Genomic DNA, 17,722 nt, shown 5'->3' with positions numbered 1-17,722 from the left:
GACGTAAATATAATTGTTAAAAAATTAGAAATTATGACGCACGTCTCAATTCAACTAGTTTTACAGCAAAGTCTGTTTGACATCTAGTTTCGACATTTTCTAAGTAATATATAAAATAGTAAAAAAAAAAAAAAGGACAATCTTGCATTATGCAGCATGTGAGTTACAAGCTGAACAAGTATGATGAATTAAGTTATCGAACGAGTTTCACTAACCGTTCCTCAATAAACTCGTGTATTTTCCACGTCGCACTAATATGTAACGACATACATGACGCGCTACTTGCATGGTATTATTATCGAAAGCGTCTTTATTCATCGCACGTGAAAAAACATCTGGAATATTTGAATTGCTACACGACTCGACGTGACATGACGCAACAAACGTGAGAAATGTCGATAAACGCGGCAAGAATACAGAAAGTAGGTAAGTATAAATTATGAAAAACTTTTAAAAAACCTGGAAATCTATTTAAAAACAGAGAGAAACATTCGCCTCAACAATTATTTGTCTCCCCTCTGTTCCAGAAAGAGAACGCTCTTTGTAGAACGTTCCGCGCGAGGCCTCATTCTCGAAAAATATCGCACAAGATATTTTATCAATGTCACTAGAAAATCACACTTTGCAAGTGTGCTATTGGTTGCAAAGTGTGATATTCATAACATATCGTATGGGATATTTTTCGAGAATTAGGTCCCAGGGGAAGATAAAAAAAAAATGATGAAACCGACGTTCACAGATTCCGAACCGCCCGTTGATCGCATGAATTACCTAGCGAAGGGTCGAGGGCCATTGTCTTCGCACGTTCACTCCAAGCGAAACAGATTCAGTGTCAGCATGCGCCGATGAAAGTTAATATTGTTAATAATCACACTCCACACGGTAGATCCAGCGTTGAAGTTAAGCTCCCGTCAGAATTGTCAGAATCCGGAGTGACAGTGGTAGCACGTGGCTCGTAGCACGTGGCTCGGGAAAGGCTGAGTCGGCTGGGAAAAGCTCGCGCATGTGCAGCAAACGCATCCCGGCTCAATTCGTGCAACGTTACGCGGACTAGTTCGGACGTGTTTCGCGCGTAGACACGGACGACACGTTTTAACAGTGGAAAAACGCTGGCCGTATTGTCTTGTACTAGAGGCAGGAGCCAAACCTAAGAAGAAGAAGAAGCATCCCGGCTCATGTAAAATGGTATACACAGTGATACACAGACTCTTGGCGCCCATAATTACTATTCCGTCCTAGTTCAAGCTGTAATTAGTCACAATGAGTAAAAAAGAGAGCAGCTGGAGGGAGTAACGGATAACTAGCTAGAATAAAGTATTTTATTACACTGTAACAGCATACACGATTTCCGCTATGGTAGTCTCAGGTAGTTTTTTCCCCTTTATTATCTTGACAATATCAAAGGCATTACGATGGATCGTTTAGATGATTATCATATGTGTGTGATGTGTGTGTTATCGAATCTAATTTACAGTTACTTTAGGAAATTCATCCTGTCGTTTTACAGGAAGAGATATATACACGAAGCGTCTCTAATTCGATTCTTCCTGGCAATTACGTTCCGGTGACTGTTAAAAAAAAACATATATTAGATCAAATGTAAGTTAAGAAGTCTTCTTCCTCTGAGGAGGATGTTTTATTTGAAAATTATTAATTATATTTGAAGATTTGTTAATAAATTGTATTATTTTTATTGAATCTCGCAAAGAATTTCGGCTGTATGAATTATAATACATAAATAATAAAAGGTCCCCTTCGGAACGGAGTATCGGAACTTTGATCTAATAATAATTTTCCTGAACAGCCACTGGTATCAGAGACAATCGTGTGGAAAGATTAAAATTGTCATATCTATTTTTTATGTATAGTCCTCAGTTCATTCTTCACACGCACTTGTTTCCTATGCGACAAGCTACCCAAACGCTTCTATTCTCTACTTGATTGCAATTATGAACTCCAGGTATCAGTTATCAATGGTAGGTTTTATAAAAAAAAGTACTTGGAGCAATAGAATCGTGGCTCGTTTTGATTTTTGTATCGATTTCGTCGGATTGCTCTCCTAGTTGGTGTTTCACGTGAGTTGATTAAGAAAAAGAGTACAAAACATATAATACATTAGTAATTCGAACAAAGAACCGCTAAGATTATATTATAAAAGCGTCATTAGTCGTTGTCGGTGATCCAATACGTATACATATTGTAAAAAGATAGGCGCATATATGCAAAGTTTTTTTTTATTTTTTTACGCGAATATAAAATATGCAGGCTTAGAAGCAACGGGTTTGTCTTTTATTCTCTTTGTACTTTCAGCAACAGCGGATGGGTCGATTTGCTCCGTATAATATGTCTCTTAGTACTTATGGAATTGTGCTGAGACTTAGGCGAAATGGCTCGGAGTTATGTGGTTGAAGAAAAAGGTCAGCATAAACGAAATCTTCTCTGACATTACGTCAAAAATATCTGATTAACGCATTCGACGAGAAATATTTTTACAGTAAAAACAGATATTAGAATAAGGTATCGTTAAGAACGATTAAGACACGTAGCGCAATGTATGATGATCAAGGAACATTACGATCGTATGAAAATAGCGGTACAGCTGCAACAGCTTCATTTTTCTTGGAATTTTTTTCGATTATTTTTTACGTACTTATGCGCGGCGTTACTTATCGCGCGCGCGGTAACATATATATATATAAATATTTCGCGGACATATATAAAATATTTAGAATACACGTGAATTTGCATCTCCTTTTCTTTCTCGTAAAATTTATGCTTCGCCACTGCGAATTTTAAGAACGTAGATAAGAGTCTGATCTCAATTTTCGAATATTACTCGCGTTATCGTGTCGCTTACAATTTTACAAATTCCTTGCATTATACCTATATAGTTCTCATTCGGCGCAATATTTTAACTACTTTTCACTCTTATTATTGTTACGAGAGCCATGCTTAAGCGAAACGAAGTTTTTATCTCTCAGAGAATTGCTACACTCTATAGAATTGCTTACACAAGTGAGTAAAATATATGAACGGAATTAAAACGTTGCACAATTCTTTCTCGTTGTTTTATCTTGCACGATGAGATCTCTACGTTAGATCTGAATTGTTCCTTAATATTGTTAACGTCACAGTCGGAATAAAGCGAGCAAAGATCGTTTGTAGAAACTTGTGGCCATAGTTTCGCCATTATTTCGAATTCAATAGGTAACGTACATGTCGGCTATTTATCAGTAATGTTAATTAATTATACGATAATTATATAATACGACTCTTCGAATGCTCTCTTTCAAACCGACTTCTGGGATGTAAGTGTGCTAGCCCGATATAGATTCTTATCAAATTTTCTATTACTGTTTTGTAAATAGTTCTACATTTCTATCTGTGTTAGAAATTTCTAACATTTGATTAGCAGCATTCTGTATGGCTGAATAAATGTCTTTCGTTCGCATTTGCTTAACGGAATTAACTTTTTTTTTGTAGCGTTGTTTTCTCGTTATTTATTGTTACATAAAGCATGTTCATCTTTCCCATTAAAATCAGAATTTAACTCAACCGTTCACGACTTTTGAGATATTTATAAAATTATTTTACATCAACTCATTGTGAAAACATCGCGTGTGAGAGGATTCAAGAAAAGAAAGAAACAACAAAAAATCTGTGTTACACCTCGTACTTGTGTGATTTATGTGTAATTATTAAATAAATAAATATATTTATCTCTTTGGATCTAATGTTTCACAGCAAGAGTAAATCATTCGCGACGATATTAAAATAATCCACGCATCGTAAATGAGAATGAGGAAGTTTCAAACCTGACTGGTTTCTTATCTGATGAAGTTCATTTAAACTTTACACTCTGTCTCTTATAACAATAACAACAACAATAACAATGAGTACAGTAATTACGGTAACTGCGATTTCTTATAAATATTATTTCGTTCAGAGGGCATTATTACTGATTTGCAGGATTTGTGAGGAACATAGATCACGGTAAAGTTCTACATAAAATATGCTGAACGTATCCGCGGCGATGCAGTTGAATTCTTCGATGTCGAACGAAGAAGCGTTTGTAGATAAGCAAAAATATTTTGTCAAACAATTTGGACGCATCTGTATACTTTAATTAAATTAGATCAAGCATTCAGAAAATCGTTAAAAGATAGAGCGATAAAAAAAAGTCTTGTCTTTGGTCCCTGAACCTACGACTTGTACTTATGCTTAGCGCCTCGAGATTTTTCTCCTCTGATAACATATTGCGAGCTAAGAAGTGTAATCAGTGTGTAAAGGAATATACGCATCGTGTAACAAAGTTTAATAACACGTACTTATTTAGAAATCTTCATTTCTTATTCATGTGCATTTTGTTATATTTTTGCTCTGCTTTGTCTCAATCGTTTATATATCATAACTGTTTCAAAATATTAGGTTCAGGGAGTTCAGTTTTGTTTACGTAACAAATAATATTGAAGCGCTTATATCGATAAACGTTGCAGTTGGATTCTAACAAACAAAAAGAAAATAGATTTTGTTGATAGCGTTTAAACATTAACATAATAAACAACGTATGTACTTCGTAGACGGTTTTGCATACGAAATATATTGATAAATAAATCAATAATTGCCAAATACCTATGTTTATATAACTACTAATCGCATTATATATATATAATATACGTGCATATACGCAGAAATCACATATACACAAATATATATGTGAATATCTATCATGCGTTATTATGTAATTTTTATAATGTTCACTTCTATTTGTTTGACCACATATTAGAAAAATGCAATCATATGTTTTAAAAAAATATGAGGTATTTTAGCTTATTATTATCTACGCCTCGTATCTCTAATATCACGGTTGCCTCTTGAATTACTCTGTATATCGTGTTAAAATAAAGTTTTATAGGTTTGTGCAATACGATACGCTGATGATTGTGCGATACATAAAGAAGTTATCGACATAGTGGAGTTGACAGAGTTGTCAGATTGCAATTTCGTAAGCGTGATTCTGAAATTTATGCTTATTCCTTATTTGTCATACATATATTTATATACACGTATTATTGCGCGTACGTATTAAAAACGTGTAAACTTTAAAAGCATATCGAGTAATGCTATTTTATCCTTACATACTTTATCTGTCTTCGCAAAAGGCCTCGTAGTATGAAAAAAAGAAGTATTAATATGTAATATACTCGATAGTTCGAAACCTCTTCGAACAATTGAAGATTTCATGTATACAAGCTTTTTTTTTACTATTGCCCATACAAATCTTCCACTTAATCTCTATTTCGCAGTTCGATGTTTGTGGTTTGTTGTGTTTCCGACGTTTGGCCGTACGTTAAATATCTCGATCGTATAGTAAAATGTACAGTAGCGAAAGGACGATTATTAATTCTCAAGAACGTTTTTGCGCCCATTTCAGATCGTCGGCTCTGGGTTTACAACCGGTGGACCACTCGATTATCACTTCTAAGATGCACCAAAAGTGAAGTTTTTCTAAAGGCCAGTTCAGCCATCCCGTGGTGATGCAAAAGTAAGTCTCGTGGGGCGCGACGTGGTGCACGCGATGATGCTTTCTTGGCAGAATAATCCTGTGCTCTTGAAGCCATACAACCCAAGCAGGTAGACCGAAATACGTATGCGACCACTTGTGTATCTGTAAAGTACATTGTATATCCTTTAATTACACAACAGTATATGAAGCACCGTAATTTCTCGTGAACATTGTTTATAATTAAAATTATATATAGAGCATATCATTAATTCTCTAAAAGGTGATTTTACTATAATTAAAATATTTACGAGATATATTTTTCTAATATTTCTCTAATTAGATACTTACTTGATTAGTCATTGCTACAAAAATAGCAAGCAGGAACCAATAGCACGTCCACACGAACTTCTGTTGCATTTCCACTTCGGGCAACGTTAGAAAGTCCCATGTGAGCTTGGACAGGACTGGTATCGCGACCATAAAATTATCACCGTTAGTCTCTATAAAATCGTGTCTCGTTATACTGGTAGGATCTATGTGATGCTCGCGAAATGGTCGTAGAAAATTCTAGAAAAAGAGGAAAAGCTTTTCGTAAATTAGTATTCACGTTTTATTCTGAAACGATCGTTTCTACATTTTAGATGCCTTTACCTTCCCCAGAATCGGGAGTTCAACGGATCCCCAGGTATCCGCGGCCCAATGAACCAGACCAGAGCCAAAGTCGGCCGTGATGATACCGCACAGTGCAGCTATTGCTATGGAACTTAAGTTTTCCAGTCGTAACCTGATGAGCACGAACAGAGAGTTCACGGCTATAAGAGTGATACAGATCCCCACGCAGATGCCTTCTTGTGTTCTTTTCCCTGGAAGTTGTTAGTAAAATTTGTTGTTAATAGTTATCATAAATATATCTTTAATATATATAAGTATTTAACATATAAATATTTTCGATAGTATATGTTAAATGTAAAAACAGATTTTCGAAAAGTTTTTAAAAGTTATAAACGCTAAAATAGAAATAGTAAAAAATGCGTTCATTATCCTGCGTTCGCTTCTTTTAAATTCAATGACATACACACTTACATAAATAATTGCATACGTTGATAAATATTGCTGTTCTTTTTTTCTCGTGACAAAGCAAAAATTTCAAGATGTATACGATATATATATAATAGATTCTTAGCAACTCGTAAATTTTAAGAACAGCGGCAGTTTTATTATCGCTTTACAAATGGTTTCAGAGATACGAAACGAGGACAGCCGTTTTCGACTACAAGTACTCGCGATAAGGAAGTCTACGTACCAGTGCTATACAGATTCGCGAGTTCCTGGGCGCCTTTGTGATTCGGGCCCCATCTGGGCACAGTCCTGTCCTCCTGCGAGGTCGGCACCACCGAGTTGGCATTGGGATCGTCCTCGAGCATCGAATTTTCGTAGATCTGGCGCTCGGTCTTCACCGGCGCTAGGAAATTGGTCGCCAAAGAACACGCGGCCGACGCGGCCTGCTCTAGGTTCGGCACTTTTATATCCTCCATATTCTCCAGCCAAGAAATTCTTACGCGAGTCTACGCGAATGAACGACAATATTCTACCCTGCCCTTTTAGGACTCAGGCGCGTTTGGCAAAAATCGCCTCTTTTCCGGCATCAGGGGACACTATCGTTTCGCTTGTAGAAGGATAAATAATGCAATGGAGTTTTTTGTTCTTATACGCCGAATTATTTCAAGACGATCGTCACATTATGCGCCTCCTTCGGTGTCCTTTCCCCGTCGCATGAGAAATTACGCACTCCGGTCAGTGCGATAAAATCATGAATTGTCAGTTGGCGCATTATCCTGAGAGAAATTTAGAATTGTTCACCTGCAATTTAGTTCAGATCTCCCATGTTCTTCGAATATCGAACATTGCTGCAAGCACCTGCAATTAAATGAAACATTCGTATAAAGATGTGTTAGCTCCATTGCCTCTTAGAGGGAATGTCGACACTCATTGGTGCCTCGACGTTCCCTCAAAGCAGCAATTGACTCGAAACTCGAAGAATCCGCGGTTCAAGAGAAGCAGTGTGGAGTAATCGCGTTTAGCGAGAAACACTTTGTATATTATATATATATTCACGCAACGTCGACAACTGATATTATCTAAATTGATATTACTCGTTCATACATGATTGGGTACGCAATTATCGTCAAATATTACACAGTCGCGTACATCCATTACGTACGCGGTACCAGTTATTTACATATCATAATTGGGCAAGGTAATATCGTAATGAATGAAAGCCGTGCGCCGAAATACACGAAACTCTACTCAATTTCAAATTAGTCACTGCGCGACCGTAAAGTGGGTTAATTCCGTACTTACACGAAACCGTGGAACGTTATGTCTTCATATCTCCGCGAGTATCGCGTGAGTGCTCTCGGATTCACGCGACATTCACAACGACATTCGCGAGCCTCCTACGCTACGTTAAAATGCCTGCGCGTATTCTTGTACTAAGCGATTCTCGAGCGTGAAACTAACAAGTACATATTTGTAGGTGTTAACGCGTTTACGTGAGCGCGCAATACATAAGAATACAAGAACGTATTGATAATGACGCAGAACGTCGTAAAGTACCTGCGTATTGATAACGACGCAGAATATATCTACACGTCTATAAAATTTCTAATTTTAACGTAAAACATTCGGAATGCCAATTGATGGTTGGAGATATTCACATATTTTTTGTATATAATTACTAACTTTAACTATAATTACTTGTATATAATTACAAACTTTTTTTTTTAAAGCACGGATGCTTTAACTAATTTTGAATCGGTTTTTTAAATCAAAATGTTGAGATACTCGATAACTTTTAAGTTAACTACTGAAAATATACTGAAAATAAAATTATATTTATTATAAATTATATTTAGAGAATTTATTTTGATAGAGTTTCAATCTGAAATTTTGTCGCAAAGATATGTAATATTAGAAATTTAAAAACTGCAATAAATAATTATTTTCGCTAAAGGAAAATGATTTACAATCGGTTCGAAAATATATAGTTCATAGGAAGTGTATTTAATGAAGAACACTATACATATTTTTATATATTTTTGCAGCGGCGGATCAGAGCAAAAGCGTTCGGTGAAACAACTAACGATGAAAGGGAGAACGATGTCGTAGCGCAAAAAAAAGGAAAGATTTCTTCCTGCAAGTCCCTGCGTGACGCTCGAAGGATTCGGGCCCTTAGAAGACCATCGTCACACTCGCAAGTGGAAATCGCCGCTCGAATTGATTTTCGAAATAGGCTGGCTTTTTAATGCGTCATCGTCAAGGAATCGCGTGCCGGTGATTAAACCGAAGGCGAAGGGTTAAAGGCTCTCTCGCACAACAACGTAACCGATCAATTTCTACGCTACTACAGGCGTGTATCGTGTACGTCATCATCCTCACGCGAAATTCACATTCTCGTGTTGTGCAGACCCTCGGCTTACGGCTTGCTTTTGATGCTTAGCTTATCGCGGTTGGCCTGGTGCGCGTCGGTCCGCGCGATATACGCGTGTTATTAAATTAGAAAATCTTTACACTCTTTTTCTCTTACTATCACATTTGTTGTACATTCTCGGCAATACGTAACTTGCTATTCGATAATGAATACCAACGATTGTCCTTCGACGTGTCTTGACATTGCAAAAAAATTATCTTGCAATCTGCATTCATAATAATGATACATATCAAAGAAAATGGAATATATTTTCGAAAAAATTATTAAGTCCATTCATGTAGTTTTTCTGTGCAATTATAACGATGCAACTAATACGCAGTCTCATATTTAACGATGAATAACTTACAATAAAGTAACTAATCTAAGTTTTTTCTTTATCGAATAAACACGGGGGATAGGACCGTAAACGCTGCTGACGCAACAGATCTTACGCTACCGGACTCATCATGTGCGGCTGCGAAAACGAGATCAAAGAGAACGAAGGAGAGATGGACTGAAGTGTTCTCGTTTGATCGCGCAAGTCGTAATCTCCGTCGCATTGTACGTTATGTGTGCATCGTGTATCTTTCTATGGTTCAAAGGTTCGTACATATTTACGCACACACCACTTGCGGGCAGACGTATCTCGCGTTTGGAGCACCGCCGCGCGATGGTTGATGGTTATATACATATACAGGACTTATGCAGGAGGAATGGCATCTCGTCCATCTCGTTAGGATTCAAATGAAACACGAGTGTACGCGCGCGTATACACGTGCGCATACAGCACCAGCGTACACGCCTTTGCGAGCATTCTCCCGCGATGGGTAAGTGCATGCATTCATGTACGCATAAGCAATGAGTCACATTAGTGTTTGTACTGTCATCCAGCTTGTCCCATTCCATCTAGCTGCCTGACTTGTGACTTCGAGCGATTGATATCTTCGTAGAAGACAAAATATCATGGTTATACAATATTAAGATTTCGATTGATAGAAATCTTAATAATAAAAATAGGAATAAAAGCTTTACAGCAGAACTGACATCACTTTCTAAAAATATATATCTATATACATATAGTACGTTAAAATTATTTAAAAAGTTACTTATTAATTATTAAATCTAAAGCCGCTTCAACGCAATATTGGTTATTTAAATTAATAACAATTCTACTTGACACAATAAGTATCCAGTTATGAATATTTTTTATATCAATTTTCCAGTATTTTATTTAATTTTTTATTTCTGTTACAAATTATTAATCTTTAATAAAATTCATGTATATATAAATCGAAAGCTTTAAAATTGAGAAAAAAATTTTCTTTGAAAATAACATCGGTCATTTGAAGTTAATTTGCACCGTATGAATATTCTTGTGATTCATTGTGTATATGATCCGCTTGGTCTGATTGTGACAGCATCGCCATACATAGATATAACGCGCACTTAAACATTTTGCTCGTGCATTCAATGATGGGATCAGAATTTTATTAGAAAAAAATTGAAGGTATAATTTAAATTATTGATATCGATAGATTTACGCGATAATATCACTTAAATGCTGTCCGCACGAATGACGTTAATTATTGATTTAATTACACTAACAACGTGTCAATTTACGTTACATAATTGAAACATATAGATTCTGCATAGCTATCAGCAAATATTTTCATAAATAGAATTCGTAATGAACTCTGTTGTTTAGAGTTTGATATTGAATCTAATGACACTGAATCTTTTTAAATAAATTAACATGTAAATTGCTATTGGACTATACATAATGATATTTAACATATTTACCTTTGTATAAAAAAAAACTACACATATAATCCATTCCTCAATTACGAGACACAAAACACGCTAAACTCTCAAAAGCTTGTTCACGTACATAAAAGTAGCGGCGTCAGTGAAACACAAATTTTGATCACTGAGCGACCATAACGAGAAGGCTAAAAATAAAGAGTTAATTTATTTTAACACGACACTCTTCTCTCACAGGATTCAAAAGGATTGGCGCACGCAATCAACCACCACTTGTCCCACGAACTGACACATACGTCATTTCGCACGTGAGCGAAGGTAACGGCGAACTGCTGAAAGGATGTAGCTCTAACGAGGAGGCGGAGGAGGTACTTTACTGCTTAAAGAAGTTTGGATTCCCGATGGCGAGTTGGCGGCTAATCCAGACGAGGGTGAATCTGATGGTTGAACACGCTGTACACTCGCGCAGATATTCGATCGCACGCTCTTTTTTACTGAATAAGAAACTCGTCGTCGCGCGCAACGAGGATAGGCTTCGCGACGTCGTACCTCCTTGCTACCGTTGCCGCTGCTTCGAAGTGCCTCCTTGACGACGCGCGATGCGCGATGCGACAGCCATGCGAAGATCGGTCTCCGTCGCTGAGCTCAATTAGTCACCGGCAGGGTGGTTAGAACGAGACACCGGCGATAACGGTGACACAAGGGGAAGAAGATAGGCCGTCTTGCACCGGCACGGTGACACACGCACACGTACGCGCGCCGACGCATCGTGCGAACACGCGTGTGTATCCGCGGCGAAAACGTCTCACTCACTCGCCGGCTAATATAGTAGGCCGGCTCTTTTTCAGGCTAGGGTTCTGGCACCAGGATCGACTTAAGCGACGAAGGCTGAGTGTAGCCGGGTGAACGGCGAGCGATAAGCACCGCATACGAGAGAGTCTCCGGGCGAGCGTGCTGACGCGAGGAAAGCGACGGAGTGGACGAAAAAATATGAATGACAGAAAGAGAGACACGGGGAGAAGGAGAGGAGGCAATGGTAGAACAGGGTAGGAGCTAGCAGCGAGAGCCGCGGACGGAACGAGACGGACTCCTTTCGCAGTCTTTAATAGGAGCCGCGAGAGCGAGACTCACACGGCGAACCGAAGAGGTCGACCCGGAGCGACAACCGGTGATCTCCGGCGACGCGACGAGGCCCTTTTCTACTCTTCCCGTTCTGTCACTCGCCGCCCGGACCGCACGCCGTACACCGTACACTCCGCCACGACCGGCGCCGCCTGACGACAGCGTCGCGACGCCGTTTCTCGTGGCGCCGTCACGCGGTCGGCGCGCCTCGCGCCTCGTCGATGCGCGTCGCCGTGCGCGACGCGCAACTGGACGTACTGGGTGCACGTGTCCGTCGACGTCGCGTCGCGTACGTGTGCGCCGCGCTCCTTCCTCCTGCGTGTCTGCGTGAGGCGCGACGCGGGCCGCGCTCCGCTCCTCGCGTGCGACCGTCGCGTCGAGGTCTCCACCAGCCCCATAATTTCCCAGTCATTCGTCGGATTAACCCTTTCGCGGAAAGTGAATTCGCTTCGTTCTATACCCGCGTGCTTCCCCGCGTCCCTTTTTTATTCCGATTTCTAAACGAGCAGAATATTATTTGCGTAGAAAACTGTAATTCGCCTCGAAGTCACGTATTCTATATTCTACAATCTATTCGGTAAACCGCGAGAAAAGAGAGAGAGAGGGATGTCGAATAATTTTTTTCTCGATAATATATTTCGTTAGAATTAAGTTATCATTTCCATCTAACTCGTTATAAAGTTTACACAAACATTGCAGGCATCGAAACCTGAGACCTCGCATTTATATTTACGTGCTCAAGAGAATTATGAGATTAAAGCTGGTACCGTAAGGTCATTTAATGAAGCCTTTTGTAGTTGCAAGGACAATATGTCTCGTAGGTATCGGAAATCGTTAATGACGTACGTGACATATATCTATCTATCGATTTTATAATTTGGACGATTTCTCCGTCTACCTGTTAATCCTGCTGCGTCATTTATCCTCAAAAATACATACATCCAAAACTTGGACTTTCAATTTTTTATAAGACAGTCAATTATTTCCAGTAAGAATTAGTCGCTTACGTCTTACATAAAATCTCAATTATCAATAAGTTGCTTATAATTTACATTTTTCTCTTAAACACGTGTAAACATTCAATTCGCCAATATTTATATCTAATACATTCCCCTTTCGTATAATTTATCAGAATCGACCGGCCTTAAAAGATCGCGACTACATTATGCCTCTTACATGCTTATTTCTACCAACGTAAATTAACTTCAATCTCGGTTCAACTTACTTTTTATCTTTTCTTCTGTTCTGAAAATTAGAAGAAGATAAAGAGTAAGTTAAACCGAGATTAAAGTTAATCTACCTTGTGTCCATATTTCTACCAATGTAGATTAACTTTAATCTCGGTTTGGTTGATTTGTTATCTTTTTCTAGTTTTAAGAATTAGAAAAAGATAATATAAGTAAGTTAAACCGAGATTAAAGTTAATCTACATTGTTAAAAATGAACATTAAATAAGAAACTCGTGTTTTGGTACAATTTATGTATAACGCTCCGAATGTTTTAAACGCAAAAAGCGTTTAATGCATACACTATATAATATACATAGTATATAATTTAAGGCGAAAGGTACAATGCGTAGACTCGACCTTGAACCGAAACGCAGGTGGTAAGATGTAAAAGACCCTCGATCTCGCGACGTGACTCACGATTATTGTGCGTACATATTACCCTCGATTGTCCGGTGACTGTAACATGTGGATGTTTCACAGAACGTTCATACTTTATTTAGGATTCGATTCGGCCTTCATCGAGGGCGAGCCTCGACTTACCGAGCCTTACATTAGAGACACCGCGGATTATACCACGACACGAATGCGCTCACGATAACGAAGTCGAGCGCGCGTGGCCCTCCTCCCCCCCTCGACTCCGGCGGTCAGTATTCACATAGGAATTCCGCAATTTCTATCAAAGCCGATCGATTTCTAATCTATATTATAGCAGTTCGCTCGCGGAGGAACTTGGCCGTGGTGATTTGTCAATATTTGCGAGTGTCGACGCGACTCCGATCGTACCCGGGGCCGATCGCAACATTGTAACGGAGATTGATTTCATTCGCGTACTTAACACGGCCTCTATAGTAGACCGTTAATTATTTACGAGACATCACGTCGCACTTTTCGAAAGTGTAATTCTATCGCGGAAACTCCCGTAGATATAGAGAGAGAACTGCCACTAAACATTAAACATTTCTAAGCGTGCTTACAAATTATGTTTCCCCGGAAGAATGTTCCAATGTCACGATAAGAACGTGTAAATTCTTTTTCAGATGAGATATCCGCATTCCCTACTTTAGAGATTGCGAGAGCCGGAATTGCGTGGACGACTTTTTATTACGAATCAGCACGAAACGACGAAATTTCGCGCGAGGAATTTAATTGGAACACATCTAAAAGTGGAAAAGCAACCAGCGAAAATTGTCGCATGAATTTGTCAGAATCGCAATTACAAAGGTATTTTGATCGGACGAAATTCACATGCATCCATAGGCGAAACCTTATAGCAGCATAAATTCATTGGCGATCGGTTAAATTGGATATATTGCATTATATTTGTTTGTATATATTATTATATATACAGACAAATATAATGCAATATATATTTATCTGTATAAAGCCAATATTTGCTGTAAATTAAATTCAAATGCATTGTCCATACACTCTAATGATAGGATGAGAGGCCATATTGACATATCAATCGTTCGATTACACTTGATTGAATACATATACGTATTAAATCCGATGATACTTTGGCTTCTTAAAATATCTTTTCTTACTTCTAGTACAAACTTCACAATTGAAATAAAGAAATTCAGATAAAATTTATTTTTTATTTTTTAATCAATGTAATAATAGCCTGGAAGAAAAATTAATTTCTTAGACTTTGAGTTTTCTTTTAATTAATTAATTGTCTTTTATTCTCAATTAATCGTTATAACATTAATTGGACTCGTTAAGAATTCTATTAAAATTTAATAAAATAACGTAAAAGTTTTTCCTAAAAATCATTTAAATTTTGATTGTAACGTGGACACTGTCAATAATGTATGGTCTTTCACCCTATTGGAGAAGGTACGAAAATTCGCTGACAACAACGTGATGTCGACATCAATAATATTCGCGCGCTATCGCTCAATCATAATGTCGATACCCCTTAACATATATCTTGTAATACCTTGAATGTACACTTCGAGAGGGCGAGAAAAAGCCTATAGACTCGTATACTACGCGACTTTAAGACATTAATAAATGCGGTCTGTTTCAGGCGGGAAAAGTCGATACCTCGGTAATGTAAGTCTCTCGACCGAGCCTCGTTTTACGGTGAAACGTTAAATGAAGCGGCGCGTATACAACTTTGTGGCCGTCTCTTGTAATCACGTAGGCGGCAAATGGCCACGCGGTTGCAGCAGCTATTCCAGCCAAGTCGTGGCTGGCCCAAGATGGGCCTCTATTGGACTTACGCAGCTCATTTCTGCTTTCATCGATGTATCGTTATATACATGCCACGTGTTCGTGCTACTCGTCGAATCGATGATCGTCATCTTTTATCGGTATCACGCGATACGTACTTTCCCACTTCAATCTACATTTGCGAATTACAAATGCCATTTCAATTATTTTCGTTTTGTCGATTAGGCTTCCCCGGAAATATAATTTCGACCGACGAACCTTCCCTAAAGTTCGTGAGGGGTCTTTTGAGAATAATTTATATGATAATAATAGCTCTGGGGGAAAGTAGAGCGTTATTAAATAGGTAGCTAACGACATTCGCTGTTTTATTATTCGTTAAAAGAGAGGATATTACTGTAAAACTTTGTCCAGTTCTAAATATATAGATTAAATGACAATTATCTTCGCATTGTATATACGTCAATATGTAAGATAACATTATCGTTATTTATTTCATCTAATATAATATATTCACACGTGATATGCATAACTCTTACGATCTTATCTGCAAGAGGTGATTTGCACTTATCTTTTTCATATGACGTATATCATGCTGATAGTACTATTTAATCGGAGATAACGCGATCTAATACTAGCGGACGAGCACGTTACCGAGTTTTCTCTCTACAATTTTTTTTTTCTTAAGACTGACAGCTACATCCGCATTTCGCGAGTGTCACACGAGCGTGGATCTATGATTTTAAAGTTGCAGGCTCTACATACCTATCCTAATTTAATCCGTATTTTATCTATTCAGCTTTTTCTAGCATCCGATAACGCAGATGATATCACCGATTCGCGCATGTCGATCTTTCGGCGGAAATTTAATTTGCGACATACGATTGCCTTTTCGATGAAGTTCCGTTACCGATTCGCAATTTTCACTGAGAAATCATGCTTCGCGGAGAGGAAATTGCGAGATCTCACGAATTCTGCATATCATAGTTTATTTTTATCGCATTATCAGTCAAGTGATGGCAAGTGAGTTTTATAAAATGGATCGCGAGACTTTGAACATCTTAGACATTTAGCGATAACAATTAATAAGATATCGCCAGTAGAGCTTTTGAAAGCTATTTTAAAAGCCATTTACATTTCATATCGCAAAGACAATTTTAGAATACACACAATTGTATATAAATTTCAATTTAATTTTTTTAATTTTAACTTGTGCAAGAGCTATTTATATTTGGGATCGTTCACGATGTCGCGAATCGCTATCGAATGCATCGATGTTTCAACCGTTTATTGAAAATTAATTATTAATCCTTCGCGGTCCAAATTATTTCTCACAAATGAACCAAGATCAAGTATCTTGGTCGTTCTCAATCTTATATAATTGATTGGTCTAACGTGAATCAAAGAATTTTTATGTTTACTTGCAGGAATTTATGAAGAGTCCAAAAATATATTAGTGATTATTATCTCCCATAATCAAATTCGAATGCCCAAGGAACTATATAAGATATATTATCGTGACGCATTACGAGTCAACATAGGAGTAACATAGAGGACCGCAAAGAGTTAAGAAGAGACTGTTTCCTCTCGCAGGCGGGCACGAGGACGAGTCCTTGGAACGACGAGAGACGATTTTCTCGTACTCACAATTACAATCCAGTCATCAGATGGGCGTAGACACGTATTTGGGATCCCTGGCTTCCAGTTTCGCAGCGACTGATCGTGTCCGTTGTGTCGACCGCACGATAGCCCGCCGCGACGAACGGCGCGAAGCACTGCCGTGCGCGACAATGCCGAGTGTCGCGCGCACGCGAATTGTTTTTCGCCGGATGAGTCCGCGTAGCCGCGGGTATGTATTTTATCTGCGAGCTTGCGTGCTGACGAGGAATCAGCCGCGACGGCCGCGCGTACGCCCGCTTGAGGTGCAACACACGGCATTGTTCGCGGACGTAAACATAGGGGAGACAATGGCACGGAGAGGGGCACCGATTAAAAAACACCGATCCGTTGCTTTTACGAAACGCAAAGAACCGCTGGATCATCTCGCTCGTTTATAGTACTCATTATATTCTGCGACGATCGCATATGTGTATAATAACTTAACGACGTAATCCGCGCGATTGTCATGTAATCCAAAGTCTGCGACGAGGAGGCTTCCTTTCATCAAAATGCGAAACTAAAACTCGTCTATTTTATTTATATTTGGAAATAAAAATTAAAAAGCTACATATATTTATATATATATATATATTTATATACAATATTTTATACATTAAAAAGACAGTTAAGTTAAAACTCATATGAATTGTTTTAATATTTATATAGAAATGTTCCTTAAATTAAGGAACACTAGTAATTTTATATATATATAATTATAATTATAATTAAATATTTCTCTGAATAGTATAAAGAGAATTCATGAGTTTTAACTTTTTTTTCTCGTAAACATTCTCCGTGCTG

At 38.2% G+C, this 17,722-nt stretch overlaps 1 protein-coding gene across 5 annotated transcripts; it reads right to left on the bottom strand.

Moving 5' to 3' along the window:
- Positions 1 to 3,657: 3,657 nt before the first annotated feature.
- LOC112460473 (transmembrane protein 189) lies at positions 3,658 to 17,509 on the bottom strand. 5 transcript variants are annotated; one of them, XM_025025152.1, is made up of 5 exons: positions 16,910 to 17,509; positions 6,810 to 7,423; positions 6,158 to 6,369; positions 5,855 to 6,073; positions 3,658 to 5,668 (listed from the first exon to the last, which is right to left on the bottom strand). In XM_025025152.1, exons 2-5 carry the CDS (start codon positions 7,039 to 7,041, stop codon positions 5,408 to 5,410), a joined length of 924 nt encoding a protein of 307 aa, XP_024880920.1. In that variant the 5' UTR covers positions 7,042 to 7,423; positions 16,910 to 17,509; the 3' UTR covers positions 3,658 to 5,407. The 5 variants fall into 5 exon arrangements, with proteins under 5 accessions (XP_024880920.1, XP_024880921.1, XP_024880923.1 ...); XM_025025153.1 differs by lacking the exon at positions 16,910 to 17,509 and adding an exon at positions 11,286 to 11,997; XM_025025155.1 differs by lacking the exon at positions 16,910 to 17,509 and adding an exon at positions 11,868 to 11,997.
- Positions 17,510 to 17,722: the final 213 nt, after the last annotated feature.

Source organism: Temnothorax curvispinosus, unplaced genomic scaffold (assembly GCF_003070985.1).
Source record: "Temnothorax curvispinosus isolate PA1 unplaced genomic scaffold, ASM307098v1 QBEX01010580.1, whole genome shotgun sequence".
NCBI lineage: Eukaryota > Metazoa > Arthropoda > Insecta > Hymenoptera > Formicidae > Temnothorax > Temnothorax curvispinosus.
This window is presented reverse-complemented; position numbering and strand designations above follow the sequence as displayed.

Excerpts from the sequence above, each read along its gene's own strand:
- LOC112460473 (XM_025025152.1), bottom strand. The coding sequence starts at position 7,041 with ATGGAGGATATAAAAGTGCCGAACCTAGAGCAGGCCGCGTCGGCCGCG. Across the intron at positions 6,074-6,157 it reads AACTCCCGATTCTGGGGAAG|AATTTTCTACGACCATTTCG; the intron begins GTAAAGGCATCT and ends CTCTTTTTCTAG. Across the intron at positions 5,669-5,854 it reads TTGTAGCAATGACTAATCAA|ATACACAAGTGGTCGCATAC; the intron begins GTAAGTATCTAA and ends TGTACTTTACAG.